General features: G+C 44.4%; 1 protein-coding gene across 2 annotated transcripts in view; it reads left to right on the top strand.

Annotated features, from left to right (window-relative positions):
* Positions 1–366: 366 nt before the first annotated feature.
* The window catches only part of ARHGAP20 (Rho GTPase activating protein 20), a 62,539-nt gene continuing 42,982 nt past the window's right edge, over positions 367–19,923 (top strand). For both annotated transcript variants that reach the window (XM_086481797.1, XM_086481796.1), the window contains exons 1-2: positions 367–465; positions 10,596–10,681. In XM_086481797.1, the coding sequence (XP_086337923.1) occupies positions 367–465; positions 10,596–10,681 (185 nt within the window). The remainder of the gene's footprint in view (positions 466–10,595; positions 10,682–19,923) is intronic.

Genomic DNA, 19,923 nt, shown 5'->3' with positions numbered 1-19,923 from the left:
AGCGCTGCCCCCCCCCCAACCCCTCTGCAGCGCGCGCAGGCGCAGGGGGAGGCCGCGCGCCCCTTCCCCGCCACCAGCGCACTCCCCCCAGCCCGACTCCTGGCGGCGGCGCATGCGCGTCGCCTTCCCCCCGCCCCCCCCCCCCCTTCTTCCATACCCCTTCTCCCCAGAACGGGGGCGCGAACCTGCCGCGGGGCGGGACGGGGGCGTGGTCTTTTGTGAGGGGCGTGACCCGTTGGGGCGTGTCCCGCTGGCGGGGGCGTGGCCGCGGGGGGCGTGGCGCGGCGCGGCGCGCCCTGTCCATGGTGCGGGCGGCGGCGGCGGCGCGGGTGTCGTCGCGGCGGGAGGGAGGCGGCGCGGGGCTGCATGGACGTGATGTCCCCGCAACAGGAGCACCTCGGGCCGGGCCGCTCGTCCTCGGTGAGCGGCGAGAGCAGGGTCTTCGCCGCCGCCGACAGCAAGAAGGTGAGGCCGCCTCCGGGAGACCCCGAGGGAAGGCGCCCCACGGCCCCCGCCCCGGTCCTGGAGCCCCCCGCGGGTCAGCGCCACCCCACTGGCCCCATCGCCCCGGGTCCTGCGCCGCCGCTGGCAGGGCAGCGGGCTGAGAGGCGCGCCTCCGTCGGGACCGGGGCCGGGGGTAGCTGCCGGAGGAGCTGGGGCTGGGGCTGTCCGCGGGAAGGGCTTGATGCACGGCTGACCCGAGGAGCTGGGGGTCCGGCGGTGCCCGGTGGAGCTCGGGGGGCTCTGCCGGATGGGTAACCCCAGGGAACCTAAGCGGGGTTGCCGCACGGATGTCCCGGGAGCAAAGGGAGGCTGCTGCCTGGGTGTCTGGGGTAGGTGAGGAGCGCTGCTGCAGAGGTGTCCTGGGGAGCTAGGGCAGGGCTGCTGGGTGGCGTTCGGTGGGCTTTGCTGCATGGCTTTCCCGGTGAGCTGCGGGGGTGTGTGGGGGGCGTGTGTGTTGCTGCATGGATGTGCTGGGGAGATAAGGGGGTTTGCTGCATGGCTGTCCTGGGGAGACCTAAAGCGGGGCTTTGCTGGATGGATGTCTGGAGGTTTTTCTGGGTGGGTATCAGAGAGAACTGGGGGTAGGTTTGCAGAATGGTTATCCAGGGGATCTAAGAGGGATCTGCTGCATGTGTGTCTGGGGGGAGTGAGGGAAGGGTTTGCTAGAGCTGAAGGGGTTTGCTAGCTGCTCTCACACGTGCTTTGTACAAGAGAAATGTAAGAGCAGCTTCCTGAAGAAGCGCCTTGCGCTAAGTATATCACAATTGATAGCAGAAGAGCATCATCTCATCTTCAAAACTGGTTGTAAAATCTGTTTGATGTCTCAAATTGCTTTTCAGCATCTGACACGATCAAGTGTAAAATGCTCACTTCTGTGAAGAGCCAAGTACTTGTTTCAGCCTTATACTTAGCTTTGACGAGCGAGCTGTAATAACCACATTCTTCCCACTGTGTAAAACAGGAACTCTTTTTTTCCCTCTTTGGTTTAGCAAGTGCTGTAATGTTTTTCTACCCAAAGTAGAGCCGGTGCCTTCCTGCCTTACCAATTTGCCTCACAATGGCATTTAAATCTATGCACTGCCTTGTCTTTAGAGATGCACAATACTACTGACTGCCAAATAGGCTGGCAGGATTAGAATGACTGGCCAGGTTACAGTGTCCTTTACTAAATCTGTCCACCTGGTGACATGAGTTTAGGACGTGTGGTAGTAGAGGCTGAGCTTGTGTCCAGTCCCGCTGCTGAGCGGTGGTTGGGGCTTTGCTGGTGGTGGCAGAGTCGTGCGGAGAGGTGTCCTGATCCCTCTCCTCCTGCCGAAGCATCTCTTCAGGCTGGGGAGCAATGCTTTTCATTTCCATGGGATGTGTCCGTGTGTGCTGTGTCCCACCAAGGCATGCAGTGCTCCAGCGTGACCGCAGCCCTGGGGACCTCTTCTCATGGCAGCTGCTGCCAATGGTGAAATGGTTGCCTGGAGAGTGTTTGGCCAAGATTTCTACCAGTCTTTGCTGCAGTTAGTACCTGATTGGTTTCTGAAGAGGGAGCGTGATACACATACACAAAGTGGTGGAGTACCTTCTGCTGCCTAGCTGGACAAAGTGTGGAGTAGATACTCACTCTCTCCAAATACTGCGATCTAATTTGAGATGGCTAAATGTGAAGCCTTGGGTTTTCTTCTATAATTTCTTTCCTTTTTGCCGAAGACAGCGTACCATGTACCTTCCAACCTGGCAGAGCCCTGATGCCAGGCACCCACCTGAAATGAGAAGGGATGATCAAGTACTGTGAAGATGAACATTCTTTTCTTACAAGTTCTACTTCATGATTCAGCATTCTGAGGACAAATATTAATGGTAGCACTTGTGTTTCCTATTCCTGCTCCAAAGAGCCCACAGTCGAAGGAACACAGACCTTGTTTTTGCCAGCGCTGACAAGGGAGCGACGATATTACTTTTTACGGATCTTGGCAGACCTTTTGGAATTCCTCAGCCTGGAGGCACATGTGGCAGGGGTACAGATGGAAATCCTCCTGTGAAGAAGCAGCTTGAGACCCTGGCTGGGCCGTGCAGCATATGGCAGCTTTGCACACCACGAACAGCCAACACAGGCAGCTGCAACATCCAGCCAACCGCTCAGCTGCTTGTCCACGGTTGTGGTGCTCCCTTGAGACTACTAGCACGCCATCTCTTTGTGCCTGTCTGGGGAAGAAGATTACTACCTTCATGCAGCAGTGGGCTAGTCCTAATTTAGCCTGAAGCTGGATCTCAGTGACAGTTTGAATGTTTTTTTTACTACTTGAGTCCTACGGACTCTCTCTGTACCTCTGTTTTGTCTTCTGCTCAGTGCCAAAGCATCATATTTTTTTCACAATACAGAAAGTCTTTCTTACTACCGGGGAGATTACACTGCTTGCTGTGGTTACATACAGTTAAATGGAAGAATGCATTGGCAAGAAAGCAGTTTTGATACTGATTGCACCGCATGTCGAGTTGAACAATTTTGTTGCAAATATGTATTTAACATCAACTATTTTACTTTCTGGCACCAATATCCCCAAATATGGGATGCCAAGTGAACACTGAACCTTTCTTCCTTTTTATTATCATGACTGTACCTTTCTCAAATTAAATTTATTTAGCTGAGATTTGCTACATTGGTCTGTGGTTGTCTGAACTCCTACTTTATCTTCCGCTTGGCTGAAGGATCACATGCTTGCTCACATCATAAGACCAAGAGACAGAAATTGTCTAGGACTTTTTTTTCATGTATTTTGTGTGACCATTTAAACTATTTTCCTGGAAACATTGCCTTTCATTTTCTTGATGTGCAAAGTAGTTTGAACTGCTAACCTACCTCACAGACACTGGGAGGTTCTCTCTGTTAAGTGCTTACAAGGCATTCAAGACACCCTGCTAAAAGGTGACGTTGAAGTGCAGTGTTTTAGTTAATACTTTTGGAAAAATTCTGGACCAGATTTTCTCCTTTACTGGTCTTACCGGAGTCACTGGACTATGTGTGGTTGACCTACAGAGAGGTTTTGTACTGACTGTTTAGTTTAGTAACCAATACCAGTAAATTGATGCAACTCTGAAGTGGATTGAAGTAACATGAGTAAGAGTGATTATACTAGTAGAGCTTATTTCTACAAATTTATCAAAACAAACTATGCAGCAGAGACGTCTTTTATGCCAGTGTAACTGTGTCAGCAGTAGCAGCTGCGGTCATTTAACCATATTTATAAGTTCCTGGTGTTTCACTTCTCCCTTCTTAGAGGGGCTAGATTCCAGCCAACCCTGAATATTTTACACAGGACAATATTTGGTAACACAAGGAGTCACTCTTAAGATTTTTTGCCGCCTCCTTGAAGATTTCAAGTAACTACTTATAATGTTTTGGAGTCTCAGCTATTTTTAATATTTACTCATACAATGCGTGCAAAAAATTAGCCATTTTGCACACTAAGCAAAGTAGTATTTATGGTTTGAGACTTGAATATGGTATCCCATGACTATAAGATGTTTTTCTCTGTGATTCTGATCACAAATACAGCAACAGTTTACTGGCAGCGAGAGTTACAGTGTTCCCTAATAGTTTACTAAATGGATAAAATTCAAGCAAATTAACAGAATTGGAAGAGTAAGCATAGTCATACATAATCTTCATCCCTTTACTTGTCTTACTCTGCAAAGATGAATCAAGTATGTATTTGCCATTACATTTGATGATACCTTGATATCATGCCCTTATATATATGTTTTTTAACATAAAGCTCCTTAAGCAGAGATTTCTTCTTCCTGCAAGTCTCTGTCCTGTTTACTATGATCCCGGCTGAGGATTTGGTCAGTTGCTTCCAAAATCATACCTGGTAGTGCTAGGAACCTCAGCTGTCCAGGAACGCTTCTGGCACTGTTTAGTGAAGTGATGGACAACTCCTGTCATCCTTCAGACATATCCTATAGCAATTTTATCTCTGATGAGGACTGGGAGAGCCCCTGCTTTGATGAAGTCATCCGCATAGTTGATCTTGGTTTGAAATCACCTTGGCAGGCTGTGCTGCGTTACGATAACTTACTGTCGTGATGTGCCTCCTGATGCTGCTTTACTTGCAAACTAGCATTAGCAATTTTTCTTCTTGTCTGTCCATGAGAGAAATTCAAAATTATGCATAAAACAATGTATTCTAGTTCTTGAGTTTCCTAGTCTTGGAGTTCGGGTTTTTTTTTTTTTGTCCCTCATGATGTCAGTAGGAAAGAGAGGGACTTGGCAGGTCATGCAGGATCTAATACCCAAGTACTGCATACATCAAATTATTGCCTGTTTACTTAATGCTGCTTGAAGTATCCATGTGGAGTGTGGGGAATCTCCTCTCTCTGTCATCTGTAAACTGCTCCTGAGAAAGCCTTGCTGTACAGAAACATCACAGAAATGTGTTAACCTTCCTGCTTTGTGTCAGGCTTGAAAAGGAAACTTTGGGCTTCATCAAAAGCACCACAACCAGAGTTGCTGGTCTGAGCACTGTGGGTGCAAGCAGCTGACAGTGGGACCCACAGGCAATGCTCTCCTCCTCCACATTTTTAGTTGTCTTCCACATCTCCGTCTTTTGATGCAGATGGATGAGATCTTTTGAACACATCCATATCAGTGCTTCCAAAGGTTTGTATCCTTTGGGAGGTAGTTGGTAGAACATCTTTTGCTCTTTGTTTCTTTCCTCCATTTTTCTCTCTACTCTGAGATGGCCTTTAGTCTCCAGCTTTGCTGTGCTCTCTAGCAGCTGCTGTTCCATGATGATGTGCTTTTGCTTCCATTCTGTTGATAGCTCTTTCCTCTTGTGCCCCTGCAATTGTTTTCTCCTCAGTTATCCATCCAAAAATGGCTTTCTTTTTAGGAAAGTCTTTGTAAGTAAAAGTATTCTGCCAGCATAAACAAAAGCACATAGTTTTGTCACCTGTTCTGCCTTTATGGTAAATGGTCTCTCCGTGGGACCTAGACATCTCTGCTGCCTGAGCCAGCAGTTCAAATACAGTCATCTTCTCACCCTGTTTATAAGGGCTCAGGAATGTTATAGGTTAGTACAGGGCCATTTCTTGCTTTACCAAGGTGTAGGAGATTCTTGTTATTTCTGGTATTTTTAGACAACCATACACTGTAAGTCTAAGAAATACTGGGTATAGCACGTAGGAAAAAATTATTTATTACCTCTCCTAAGTAGCCCAGGGATACAGGGGAAAGGGTGATGCCCAATGCTTCTGGAAAATTTGACTGCTAGGTGTTGAGGTTTATTTTGGTTTTTTGATTGTCAGGCAGTTAGTTGAACCTTTCCTTACAATTTTTGGTAAAGGGTTGTGTTCTGTGCTTTGGTTTATGTCTGGCTAAACCAGAAATGTGTGCCACAGATAGATTTTGTTGCTCAGACAACAAGAAGAGAGTTTACATGGGTGAAATCCCTTGTAGTTATTAACTTAGATACTTTTAAAGAGTAGGCTTTGTTAAAATCAGACTTCTTTTTATAAGAAAAATAAAGCAGTGAGAGGGAGAGCTTAGCCACTTGAATGCAATCTTCAGCTCAAGGTAGTGGCACATCTGAGTGTTGTCCCTGTCACCTGGTTAAATGACCCAGGCAGATGTCCCAGCCTTAACCCACTTTGGGAGCTAGCCTGTAGATCAGGAGCCTGAAATCCTTTCATCTCTGGTGAGGCTTCTACAAGGGTGTCTGCACATTGCTGAGGAGACATTTCTGCTGTGTTGACCTGTCAGTCAGGAACTGAATACATTTTTCCACTCTTTCATGTAGAAATTGATATCAGGTAATATTTTCTTATCCTAAGCTCGAACTACTCTCTGAGAAGACAATCACTCCCTACGTTACTGATCTCACAAATTTGTCTGTTCCCTATCCTTTGCTCACATAGCAAGGAAAGGATTGAGCTCATTAACTCAATTTTCTTGGTCACCTTAGTTTTCTTCTACAGTCAGTGGAGGAAACCAGCACTTCTAGGACAAGATGAACTGTGTGCTAAATGTGTCCTTTTCTCTCTGTTGACTATAAAAGGAGCACAGGGAGAATAGCTCAGGTGTGCAAGTCTGAGGTTTGGTGAGAGGAGTCCTCCTGCACATCTCTGACCATCGTATCGGTCAGGCAACATAACCTGGCAGTGTGGGCGCTGTGCTCCTGGGGAATCACAGCACACAGCCCCTGCGTTAGCCTGCCTGCTCCGACCTCCTACACTTTCGCAGTAGCTGCAGTGGGTTATCTGCTTATTGCACAGATTTTCACTTCTCTAGATACTTGTAAAATATTATAAGCACTGTATATCTCTTACTTATTTGTCATCACAAAAGAAATAGTAAGTACCACAATTTTTTCTACGCATTCTTTATTTAATTAATGCTCTGCCATTATCTTTCTAAGCTTGAAATAGTTAAGTGATAGACACAAAGTACAAAAGCGTGCTTTATCTTCAGTTCCAATTTTTTTGAGGATGTCATGTGGATGCTGCTGTATGTTACCATTTTCACAGAATGGGGATTAATAGCCTAACTCAGCAATATACTAATTTACGTAAATTCCGTATAATATCAGTATCCACTTCAACTGCAAGGCAAAATTTGTTGGCAGTCAGGAATAGATTTCTCCTCCAACCCACGACTTGTGAGATACTTATGAAATTTTTACTGTAATCCTGTAATCCGTAGGGGTTCTGATTCCTGAGAAGAGACGGCATATTTTCAGTGATGGTTTGCAAGGTTACTGTCCTCAGCATGGTGGGCTGATCTGCTCATAAACCACCTACCATCACAGTTTACAAAACAGTGTTTCAGAATGTAGGTATGATCATTATCTGGTGTAAATTCATCCTTTTGAAATCTATAGCCCTATGTCTGTTTATACCAGATGAAAAATTAGCCAAATACTCAAGCATACCCCCAGTCCAACAACTGAAAAACCAAAAGTTTTTGTTTCTGGTAAAAATACAGTCAAGACAACCACCACCAGAAATGCAGGAAGTATGAAGTTAAACCTGAATTGGAGGGAAGGGGATCAGGAATGCAAGCTTTTGAACTGAGGCAAAAATAACTCTCGTTGGTCCTCACTGATACAAGATTATCATCTTTGCATCTGCACACTGTAAACATTCATTATGGATACTGATTTTATGATACATTTCACATGGGTGTGACTCAGCCAGCAAGTATGAGGTTTTCTCTCTGCGTTGACCTTTCTAATATTTACATGAAAAAATGGGAGGTTATGATGTGGGACACATGTTGAGAAATGCTTTTCTGTGTCCCACGCTTAGATAATTGGTGTTTGCATCTCCTTTTGCTCCCAAACATCTGCTCCCAATACAGCTGTCCAGGATGTATCTCCTCTTCTCCACATTGCCAGGGTGCATCCTTGCACATGTAAACACAGAGAAACTGAGGAGAGCAGGCAAAAATGAATTTGTCCTCTTCCTTCTCAAAGTAAATAAAAAAGCCCCTTTCTATCTGTAGTCAACGTCTCTGTGTAATGTTTTTATTTGCATACAGCTGACCTGACTCACTTCACTTGTGCTGTGAAAATTTTCCTTTTCAGATCTCATCAGTGATCTTTTTATGTTTTTGTAAGCTTTGCTTAATAGCTTAGGTCTGTATTAAGGGGCTGCCCAGAGAGGCTGCGGTGTCTCATCCTTGGAGACAGCACAGACCTGAACTGGAGGTGGTCTGGAGCAGCCTGCTTGAATGGGTTCTGCTCTCAGCAGGTCCAGAGAGGCTGGACCAGAAACCTCCTGGGATCCCCTCCAACCTGAATTATTCTGTGGCTCTCTGCCAGTCATTTGAGCTCTTATTAAACTTGCTGTAGTAATAATCTTTACATTGGTCCTCAGACATTTAAGTCAGGACTGGAATCTCACTGCCAGAGGCACTATTCAGCACTGCTAACCCAAGCATGAAAAAAATTGCTGTAATTGAGAGAGATTTTAAAATGCTGCGTTTTTTCAGTGGCTTCTTTTTCAGAGCTGAAAAGCCAAAGGATCTAAGAGCTCTTTGAAAACATAACCAAACCTCCACTGTGATCACAGGAGCTGAGATGCTCTAGTTTTAACCACCCCCTGAAAGCCACCTGCCCAATAATCAGAGTAGCTATAAATTTCCAATTGGGAGTTGATTCTTTATATAAAACTCCTACAAAAAATGCTGGTTGGGGGAAATCTGTGGCTTGTCTTCTGTAGGATGTTAGACTACATTGTTACACAGATTTCTTTTGCCTTCATTGTAGATATGCTAGTTTTAAAAATGCTAACAGCTTCTCAGATTTGCTAACAGTAAGACAAACTGATTTCCTTCACTAGAGAAATTCAGTATTTTCTTTCTTTTTTGCACAAAACTAGCAAAAATGGGCATCTACATTGTTAGTAATCTGTTAAGTTATTATCCAGTTATTTTCTGATTGGATAGAAGACAGCTAAATGTTGCCAGGCTTAATTTCTCAGTCTTGAGAAGGTTATTTTTTGATGAAAAAAAGAGGCAGGAGGGGATAATTTTTAAAGGTGAGCTGAAATTACACAGTTGAATTTATAACAATTGCTGCACGATATCTGTAAGTGAGTATCTGACAAGACAAAGAAGCGTGCTCTACATAAATAAAGGGGGAACCAAAAAATGACACAATAACAAATGCACTGCAATGAGGAAAAGAAATGCACTTGTCAAAAGCAAGTAAAGCATGTAGTACTGTAGAGTTTCATTTTTCTGAGGGGAGCATGCTGTGCACCTGCCCAAACAAAATGTGCACCACATCCAGCAGATGCATTGGCAGAAGAATCAGTTGTTCCCTAACATATCCATTCCTGGTAGTCAGTGGTTATTCTTAGTATAAAGGAAGAAGGACTTGCTTTGCCATTAGCTGAGAACAGAGACTTCGTGACTGTCAAGGTTTCACCTGTTTGTGGGCTCTCAGCAGTTACCAGGCTGGTGTAAGGGTCCGCTCCAGCATTGGATGCTGTCCTGTCGGGGTCTCAGGAGGAGTTCAACTCCGGTCCTTTGCTCACCAGTTTATTCTGAAAAATATTTGAGCTAAATATTGAGCTAAATAAGGTAACAACCACCCTTCTGGTGAAGGGTCAGTGCGAGGAGAGGTCGTGCACCTTGGCAGTAAGCTGCACAACCGGTTCTAGAGAACAGCTCCAAAGTTAGGGCCAGGACTCCCTTGTCCTGCTTCTGGCTGCAGGAGGGAGACAGTACAGTGGTGAATACATCTGTGTTCAGGGAAATGGGTGGTTTTGTTTCCTGTGGGTGCTTTTGAAAATTTCTGCCTTTGGGGAAAGGAGTGTTGTTTATTTGCTCAGTATTTTTACTGTACTATTCAACTTCCCTCAGTGGGAATCCATGCTCCCTTGATAGCTGCTGACATTTTCAGCTCTTCCCTATGCTTTGCCTTTTTTCTCCTGCTGCATTCTCTGTCTTCGAGTGTCTCCTTTTTCCCACTCACTTCCTAGTTCTGTACTGGGAACTGCCCTGCCTCTCACTCCCCTATTTTGTCCCATACATAATCAGGAATGAAAAAAATGTCATTATTGACCACCAAGACACAAGACATAATGCTCCAACTAGATTAGTAGGCAAGGAAAATGCCCTCATCTCTAAGGATCTGGAAAAAAAAGGTAGCCTAATGTAGCACATAAGGTTAGGTGGGTAGAAGCCAAACCTTAATTTATGGTAAATGTCAGACCTGACACAGAAATGTATGATGCGTTTGAAATTTGAAACACCATCTGGGTATTTGATAAATTTAAAGAACAATAGATTATTAAGGGACAAAAAGAGGTTAAGAACAGGCTCTAGGAGGTTATTTCATGTGTGCAGTGTACCTCAGGTATCTGTGTATAGACACTAATGATCAGCTTTTCTTTGTCACTGGCTTTCTGGTTGTACTCCTGTTTTTCTCAATATGTGATATTTTACAACCGTTTCCCCCCTCTGGGGTTGCTGATGACAATAACTCAGCCTTTTTCCCATGGTCTGAAATTGGAGTCTGGCTGCAACAAGTCTGCACACATGCAGTTATTGTTCTGAATCTCACCTGTGATTTCATTTTGTTTCTCTTTCTAATCAGAAAATGAAGAGTTTGGCCCAAAGACGCCAGTCTGCACCATCTTTGATCTTTGTCAAAGCACTTAACAGATCTAGATCGGTCTCAAGGTGAGTCAGTGAGTTTTGTTGGCTATAGTGTTTTGCAGTTTCTCAGACCAAAACTTGGAATGTTTTTGAGCTGTTGTCTACAGCAGGTTGTCAAACACAATGCAGGCTGCTCAGTAGCTGCACAACTATAAAGCCTGCTGGAAGATGTGATAGACCTAGCCCAGACACTGACTGATCTCCTAGAGGGGGTTTCCCCAGTGCTGCCACACTAAGCTGTTTATACCCAATTGGGTAAGCAGAGCTGCTCCGCGATTTGCAACCAGGCATGCAACATTTGGGCTCATCAGTTTTGATTAATTTGGAGCTGGCTGTGATTGCCTGCTGGGGAGATGGCATGGGCAGAAGATGAATGTTTCCTACTTTTTGTCTTGTACGCTCATGCAGGGCCAGGCATAACTCAGGAGTGGTTGTTGTGGGATTGTACAATTTAATTTGAGCTGAGTTTCTATCATGGACTGCTGCATGGTAAAGGCTCTGCAGGGCTCTGGAAGCACCTGCTGGTTTAGGACAATGCTGTGGGCCAGGATCTGGTGGTCACAGCCTTCTCCCATCCAGCGTTAACACTTGTGGGGCTGAGTATGTGGGTGTGTGCGAGTGTGAAACATTCAGCATTTTTCGTCTTCATCTTCTGCCAGGATCAGCTGTTCCTCTTCCCTCCATACCCCAATGTAAAGCTACCATAGAAATGGGAGTTTCTGTGGAGTTAGTCCCCTGTCCAGCCCCAGCCCTGACCTAACATTTGAACCACTCTGCATGCCTAACTTTTGTCTTCCTGCACTACAGTTCATTAGACTTTAAACTTAGAAAACATAAGTGTTTATCGAGAAGTGAACCATCTGGTAGGCTGTTAATGCTTCCAGCTGTGTAGAGTTCTTTAGGAAGAAACATTATTGAGGGAAATTAAAGTATGGCTTTGTAAGGAATAGTTTTTCCTACTTTGTGGTGTGTTAAGTAATCAGTATGTGAGCTTTGGAAAGTTTTTTGTGTTTGATCTAACTAATACCTGGTTTCATATTTGTCATCATGCAGAATTCCACGGTATTTCAGAAACCTGTGAAAGTATTCTGTGAAAACATTAGAGTTGCAAAATAGGAAAGGAAAATGAGTCAAAACTACTTGCAGGTCTTTTTGCTGGCTATGACATAAAAGAAGAAACTTAGAAATGAATTCCTAAAGGCTTTTGCACCTTTTTGTGTAGTCTAGTGCCCTGAGCCTAGGACTTAGAGCCAGCAACATGTGTTCTGGTTCTGTCTGTAAAATTTCTTCTGTGGCCTCTCTCTGACTTTGTTTCCAAGTCTTTAAAATAAGATGAATGGGTATTTTGTAACCCCTTCATTAGAATACTGAAATTGTTTAGATTGTCTGTACTACCATATTTATTCTCCATTTACTATTATTTCCTCATTGTACTTGTAGCTATGTTCAGAATTGTGATACCACCTTTTGGGTATAGATGACACGTTCATAACCGAGGTTGCGAAATTAGAGATGGACTTACTATGGGCAGTAGCAATAACTGGAGAGTACACGGGACAAGAGATGGGATCTCTCAGCCCTTGGACTTTAGGGTTTCCTGCAGTTTATACATCTATGTCTCCATAATGTCTTCTCTTCAAGCTGTCTTAAGACTTGCTTCTTGATATTAAGAGAATGAACTATATTCGATGCTTATATTTCAGTCTTCTGGCATTTGCCTGCTGGGGTTCAGACATGAACATTTTTCTTCAATTCTGATTTATTTTATTTGTTTGTTTTATTGCCTGCTCTGTAAGTATCAGAAGTCAGACATAGCTGGAGAGAAGCTGAGTGGGATACACACTCAGTATGTACATTTTCACCTACAAATTTTACACTTTCTTAAGTGTAAATATGTCTTGCTTGTATAGCCCAGATCAGAATTATTTCTAGATCTGCTATGTGGAAGGATTTTTTTGTAAGGCCAGTTGGCAGAAACTTTGTGGTGGACAGGACTGAAGGGGGGGAAACATTGCCTTGTTCTGCAGTAAGGGCAATGCTTTGCCTACCTGATGGACCCTCCCGATTTCACAGCTGATGGATGCTGCCTTAGTCATGTCTGTCCTCTGCCAGTGGCATGCAACAATTTAGCTGCTCCTGTTGTTCTGAAGTCTGTGGCCTTAGTGAGAGGTATTGGGTGAAGTCTGAGAACTCCGGAGCCAGAGCAGGTGATTTTGTATCTTCAAAGTCTATCAGTTAGAGGGTTACACTCTGGATGGTGTTTATTATTGTTCACAGGAGCAGTAATTCTCACCTGTGCCTGACTTCCTTATTCAGCTGTGCAAAACACATTCCTCTTCATCACCAAAGTGATGGATGAGTTTGAACTTTCCACTTGGTTTGTTGTGTAAATGCTTAACTCCTGTGAAGTGCTTTCTCTTAAGGCGAGCTGAAGAGCAACAAAACGTCTTCTCATGTTTTCTAATCTCCTCCAAATGTTTTATCTCAGACCTGTCTGAGCTCTTAGTTCCTCTTCTTGTAGACACAGCCAGCCTGCGAAGTCCATTATTCTCATCTGGCAGTAAACCTTAATACTGGGACTCCATAACACTCACTTGTTAATGGTTGATTAATGACTTGTAGATAATAAAGCTCCTATCTGAAGTTAGCAAACATCTGTGAGGGATTTATATGAATCCTTTCACCTCAGCAGCTGGCTCACCTCAATATTTGTTGAAATTAATGAACAAGTGCAAAGTTTAAAAGGGCAGGAAATACTTAGAAGCACAAGTCAGTTTGTGTTTTATACCACTTTATATGTCAGGTGTCCTTGGTTTGTATACAGGGCACTTTCATAAAATGTGGTGGCACATGCTTTGGAGAGACTTACTTTGGGGCATTTTAAAGTTTTTTAATGATATTTATTTAAAGAAACCATTGTGACAGCTGGAGATGGCTATTTAGCATTCAGAGGATTAAGGTTTTTTAATGTTCATGTTGTTGTAGCTGTGGTGGCACAAGGATGTAAGTAAGGCAAAATGATCTAGCTGGAAAAAGCAGATGCTTGTTTGTGCCATTGTCCTTCAGTCCTGAAAGAGAAGCAAATCTGGAAGTCTTGTGTGCTTAAAAGCTTGTCTTCTTTTTCTCCAGCTATATCATTTGGTTTAATGAAAGTTAAGCCTTCCTTACAAATCTTGCCTTTCCATGTCAGTTATATAAAAGGAGTTACAAGATATTTGGCCTACAGAAGAATTCTGGGATGACTGTATGGCACGGTGGTGCACAGATGTGCAACCATGCTGTAATCACTGCCTCGCTCACTGTAGCTGCAGGCAGCAGAGGAACATAGTAAATCGTACAGATATTGTAGTGGTATTTGGGCCCTTACTTCCAAGAGGTGAAAATATGCAGACTATTCATTGCCTCCTGTTCTTGGTTCTCTTCCTTTTTTTCTGTACAGTTTCTTTTTCCTCACGAAATAGTGATGAATAGGCATAGAAGGACTGTTTCATATCATCAGATGTCCTCTTTGGAAGCACTTTGAGCAAAGTTATTGTAGAAATTCATTGGAAAAGTAAGCTTTTGATATTTTTCTTGGCTGATACTCAGGTGCAAGAAAAGTAAGTTAGATTGTTAACTCCATTAATGTGTAGGAAACCAGCAAAAGGTTTGAGTTAGTTATATTTGGCCCTGGCCCTGTTCTGCAGTTGTAATTTTCCTCTTTTTCTTGGTGTCCTTTGATGAAAACTCCACGACTTAATTATATACTCAGTGCAACAGTGGGCTTGAAACAGAAATGTCTGAGGCCTGGATTTAAGCATCAGGTCTTGTAACCTCGAAATAATTGATACAGAATAATAAAGACTTGTTTCAAGTCAAATTTTCAGACTTTGTTCTGCTGTCCCCCAAAACAATTTTTGCATGTGAAAAAGCCCAAGTTACCAAGTTTCTGCTCTGCGTTGGCGGACTTCTGCTCACGTCTCAGATATTTCACAGGGACAGACAAATTCCATGCTGCAGCCACTGGCAACTTCCCCTTTCCTAATGCATGTCTCACCAGGTCTTTAAAAGTGATATTTTTACATGCTGAAACTCACTAATAATTTCACGATTTCTGAGTCTGCATGACCATTTGTAGATGTGTGTCTCTACACACTAAAGGTGTTAAAATATCGGTAATGAAACTACTCTTTATTACAGCATGAAGCATGTTTATGATGTTATTTTGGTATAAGCTAGAAGCAGGGGCTGTTTTTTAAAAAAATAAGCATAATTTTAAAAAGGTTTTAAAGAACCTAAAAAAGAAGTACCTAAAAAGTCACCCCCACCCAATTTTATTACGTAGATTTTATGGTTGAAGAAGTTAAAGTTAAAACATGAGGATTTCAGAAGTTCGCAAGGTGTTTTTTTCCCCTTCTGTACATGGAAGCAGTGTTATGCCATTCACAGAGAGGCTGCTCTTCCTTGTCCCAACACACAGTAAGTGATTCTGGCATGTTATCTTCCAGGGGTCCTGTGCCAAATGCTAAATATCCCAGATAACGAAGATCATATGTGTAATCTAGTAATACATTCCACTTGGCGCTAGTCAAATACAGAGTGTTCCCAAAGTCTTGGACATTGTGTTTTCAGGGTCTTAGTCAGGAGATATGTGGATGATCCAAGCTATGTGACTAGATGAGGACAAAAATAGAGACTTTTAATAAATGTAAATTGCCAGAAGGCCTTAACTGTCTCTTTTTCACAGGGAAGATGAGTATTTGGTGTTTCAGGCAAATCTGATTGCAGGGAGGAAGGGAATAAAAGTTCATTGCAAGTAACTAACTTGTTAAGTAGGTATTTCACTTGTAATCATTTTGCTCATTCTTCACTCGTTTCCATGGTAGCGAATAATTTCGCCTAGCTAAATAATCTCTGCGAGGCTCGTTTGGTTGGTGAGGCTCAGCACCTCGGTGCAGTACGGGGGCATCGAGAGGGAGTGCCTGTGACCCCATCGTGCCCCACAGCCATTTTATTTACCAGCTGTCGCAGGACGAGGCCTTTATGGGCAGGTACAGCCCAAGCAGCCTCTGTCCCCTCAGCCATCATGGCAGAGGTGGGTGTGGCTCTCATGCAGCCCCCTGGGCACTCTGACAGCATTTGTTGGAGTGTGGAGTGGGGATGGCACCCACCCCGCTGAGGCCACCCTGCTGCTGGGGTGCCTGTCCCCATCGGTCACCACAGTAAAACCTGTCAGGAAGAGGAGTGGGACCCTTGGCCAGGGCCGCCACAGCCTGGCTGATCGATGGTGCCATTGCTGGTGGCACATGGGGCATGGCCTAGGGATGGTGTGAGACAGGTGACGCCTTGTGGCTAAATCTGAGGCGCTTTGAGAGACAAAGGCCGCCATGTGTGTGTGTGCCCATTTCTGTGTGTGCCTTACACTTATGACCAGTGTGGGGTTTTGCCTCCGAAGCTGTTACGCACCAGCAGCAGTGGTGGTGTGAGGAGAGATGGGCTCAAGACCAGGATGGGAGGTAGCATGGCCAGGTACTGTCCCAGCCTCCATCCATTTCAAATGCAGATGTCGCAGTTTGGGTGGGAGGGGGTTCCCTTGAAGGCTGCAGAAGGGAGGTGAGGGGAGAAGATAATGGAGTAATTCACTTTATTATACCGGCGCCGCGGGCAGTAGGGGAAGAGGTACAGTGTTTGAGGCAGAAGTGGCTGTCAGGCAAGCCAAGGCCCTGCCTGGGGGTTGCTCCCTGGTGTGGCCCTCACCCTCTACCCCATGGCTTGTGAGAGACTGACTCGGGTGGCGGGGGGCCGGCTGGCACGCACAGCTGAAACTACACCTCTAAAGCCTCTCCCTGCACCCTCAGCCACCCAAATGGTGTGGGAAAAGGACTCACAACTGCCTTCATTCACCCTTAGGAAAAGGCATGGTGTGGCAGGGAGCCCTTGCGGGCAGTCTTTCTGAAGCCACAGGGCCTGTGGTTTTTTGGGAAGCACAAGGGATATTGCTGTTGTCAGAGTGCTTCCCTCAGGTGAAAATCAAAGTGGCGGCACCCCGTGGGCAGCCCTGGGTCCTCCATTCCTCGTCTTACAGTCCCTTATCTGAGAGACTCCAATACACTCAAGAATATGGAAGAGCCATTTTATGAAGGAAAGGAAGAAAAAGAGCAAAATCCCACAAAATAGAGTTTCCCAATGTGAGAAATTAGGTACAGCACTGCTCATTTTGTCTTGACTTGTGGTATTTCACGTCTTTTTCCATGTCATGTGGTTATAAAAATCACAGTTTCATTGGAAATCAAGTTTCTAGTTGCCAAGATGGAGGGAAAATCCTGTTCCTAAAGACTCAGTTAACAAAACAAAAATGCTTTGCTTCTGAGTTTAATTTTTAGATTAATTCAGCCTCAGAACTGATCAGGATTTTTTCTGCAGTTTTCCAGTTCATCAGAAGTTTTGATGTTTTAGCATTTTATGCTTAATCTGGATGGTCAGAAATCTCTGTATGAGAACTTCCCCAGGCTTCTCCCCCCAGTATGTCATGTTTCCCTATGTAAGGTAAGGATACATGAATTTGTAGAAAAATAGTGATTTTGTAAAAAAGAATCCCACTATTTTGTATTGGATTGCTCTTCCTTTCTAATGGAACTGCACATAATTGAAATAACTTGTGATGATGTTGTACAAGTTGTCATTTTTATAGTATTTCTAATTCATGCTTGATTTAAGCCAATTATGACACTGGAGTATTGTTTCCTTAAACAATGTGCTTGAACGCAAAAGTTATTTTTACATAGTAATAGCTGTGGATAAAATTTTATTAACTGTTAACAAGGAACAAAGTGAACTTTCTGAGGCCTCAAATGGCCTTTTAACTCAGAGATTGGCATTCCTGTTCCCCCGCTGTGTTTTTTCTGGTTTGTTTTGTGTGTGAGCATGTGTGTGTATGTGTGCATATGTTTGCTTTTGATAAAACCCATCAGTTCTTCATTTATGACATACAAACTGGCTTATAGCGATGTTTGTACATCTGGAGATTGAAATGAGCTGCAGCTCTCAGATATGCTGCCTTTTTTATTAAAAGAAAAGGACTAGAGGTAACAAGAAGGAAGGCTTCGAAGCAGGGTTTTGGAGGGATTGGAGTTTAAATGAGGGATTAATTTTACAATAAATGACTAATAGTTTAACACTAGTGCTTTAAGCCAATTCCTCTTTGGATAGAGTTGTGACAGTTTTAAGATGAAGACAGCAAGGGGCACTGCTCAGCGGGATGAGCACAGGGCTCTGCTTGTCCAGATGTCTTACTGTCCGCATGTGCTTTTGGCTGCAGCCCATTTTGGGGGCTTTCTGGATTAGGCCTTGAGGTCTGGCAGAATGCAGCTGTTGTCCAGCCATTGTGTATCCCTGATTTTAGACTATAAAATCTCTGCCAAATGACAGTCTGGCCAAGCAGTTTGGGCAGTGGCATACCTGAGGAAATCACAGACCGACTCGCTCAGACTGCTTTGCGACTGTTTATCTTGTATAAACAAGCAGAAAGCCTCTAATGATGTGCAGGCTGATGTGCAGCCTCTGGTGCTCTCACCTCTGACAAGGGCCAGCATTAAATACGCATTGAACTCTCCTCCTGGCTGATACAGCACTGCTTCTCCTGGTCGACTTGCTTCCTCATGGTGCACAAAACTGCTGGTGAGGAGTTTTTAATCACATCATGGGAGTAACAGGCTGTCTTTAGATTTCTTCTGTGCCCATGTCTATAAGTATTTAAGTATGGGGGAGCTAGATCCAATAAAGGATAATTAGCCTCAAGGGCAAGACACGGGAATCATTTTGGTACCTGAATCTAAAATCATGACTTAAAACCCATCATCTCAGCAGCTTCCTGACCTCCCAAGTGCCTCTGTTCTTTAAGGCTCTCTTCTACTGACTAGAGAGCTCCCCAAACACCTAGAGTTGTGCTTTTGCACATCCCAGTACAGCATGACCGTTGGCAGCACTGAACAGGCCTGTGTCAAAGAACTAAATGCTGCTTTGTGAGAGGCTCCTGAGAAGCTCCATCCACTAGTCCACAGACCCTATTTAACCTACCTGGGCAAGAGCAAGGCCCTCACCAAAGCTGTTGCACATGTTGCTCTCTTTTAAACCTCTAGCTGAGTCTACTTTCTGGAGTGTTTTTTAATAATTGTTTAGGGCGGTGGTTTCCAAACATGCAATATCAGGGCTGAAGTGGGAAGGAGTCTGGCTCATTGGGTACTTTGGCAGGGAGAGGCCACAGTCTGTTGCAACCAAGGTTTGTGTCATCTAGCAAACTTAGTGTAAGAATGGTAGGTGTTTCTTAGCCTGTTCCTTAGGCAGGTCTTCACAGACCACCACTGCTCTTTGTGAAACTGCTGGCCTCGAAATCAGTGTGCTTTCAATGGAAATTAATCACCCAGTTTCAGCTCACTGCCTCCTTAGGCAATTCATCTGCTGCTTCCCAGAAGAGCAGTGCGACTACTAAAGCAGAGGTTATTTGGAGTGAGTGGAGACTTTCCTTCTCCCTCCCGCAGTTGAAGCTGGGCCACTGTGCAGAAGGACATGCAGTGCTCCTGGGACCAGAAACCTAATGTTCACAGGAGTGAGCTTGGCTCTGTAGGTGAATGGTAAAAGCACTTACCCGGGAGATGGAAGGCCTACCTCTGTTCCCAGGATTATTTTTACCTATCACCCATGGGCACATCCATGTTCAGCCTGTCCTGTCCCCTAGCTGAAAGTGGTTGTGTGTACTGAGGTGAGTGTGCTGATTTGGATCCTAGTGCGCTCTCTAGGGAGCTAGTGCACTGAACTCTGCATCGAGTGGGAGCAGGTATCTAAGTACATCTAGGTGCATCCTAGATCTTCATGGCAGGATTATTCATAAAATGCAGAAAAGAATGGTGAAGACCTTCACCTGAATGAATAAGCAGAGCTGAGGTGTTTTCATCCACCTTCCTTCCCTTTTTTCACCCTGCATGTTCTGGAAGTAAAACCGTATCCAATATATTGCAAGGCACCTAATTTTATCAGTCTCCTCTGGAAACACATTTGGTTGCTAAGCCCCTCAGACTACCCAACCTCACACTCATTCCCCTCAGTTTTGCTGTCCAAGAGCAGGACAGGTTTCCTGGTGGGTGGTGTGTCAAGTGTGACATGCATTTCTACAAGGAGGTCGCTAATCAGACATGGGCAAGCTCTTCTGGTATATCAAAGGCTCAAATAAACATGGGGGAAAAGGTCATCATGTGAAAGGCTCTTTTGTTTCCCCTTCCTCCAGGCTGCCG

This window comes from Leptosomus discolor, chromosome 1 (assembly GCF_034619465.1).
Source record: "Leptosomus discolor isolate bLepDis1 chromosome 1, bLepDis1.hap2, whole genome shotgun sequence".
Taxonomy (NCBI): Eukaryota; Metazoa; Chordata; class Aves; order Leptosomiformes; family Leptosomidae; genus Leptosomus; species Leptosomus discolor.
This window is presented reverse-complemented; position numbering and strand designations above follow the sequence as displayed.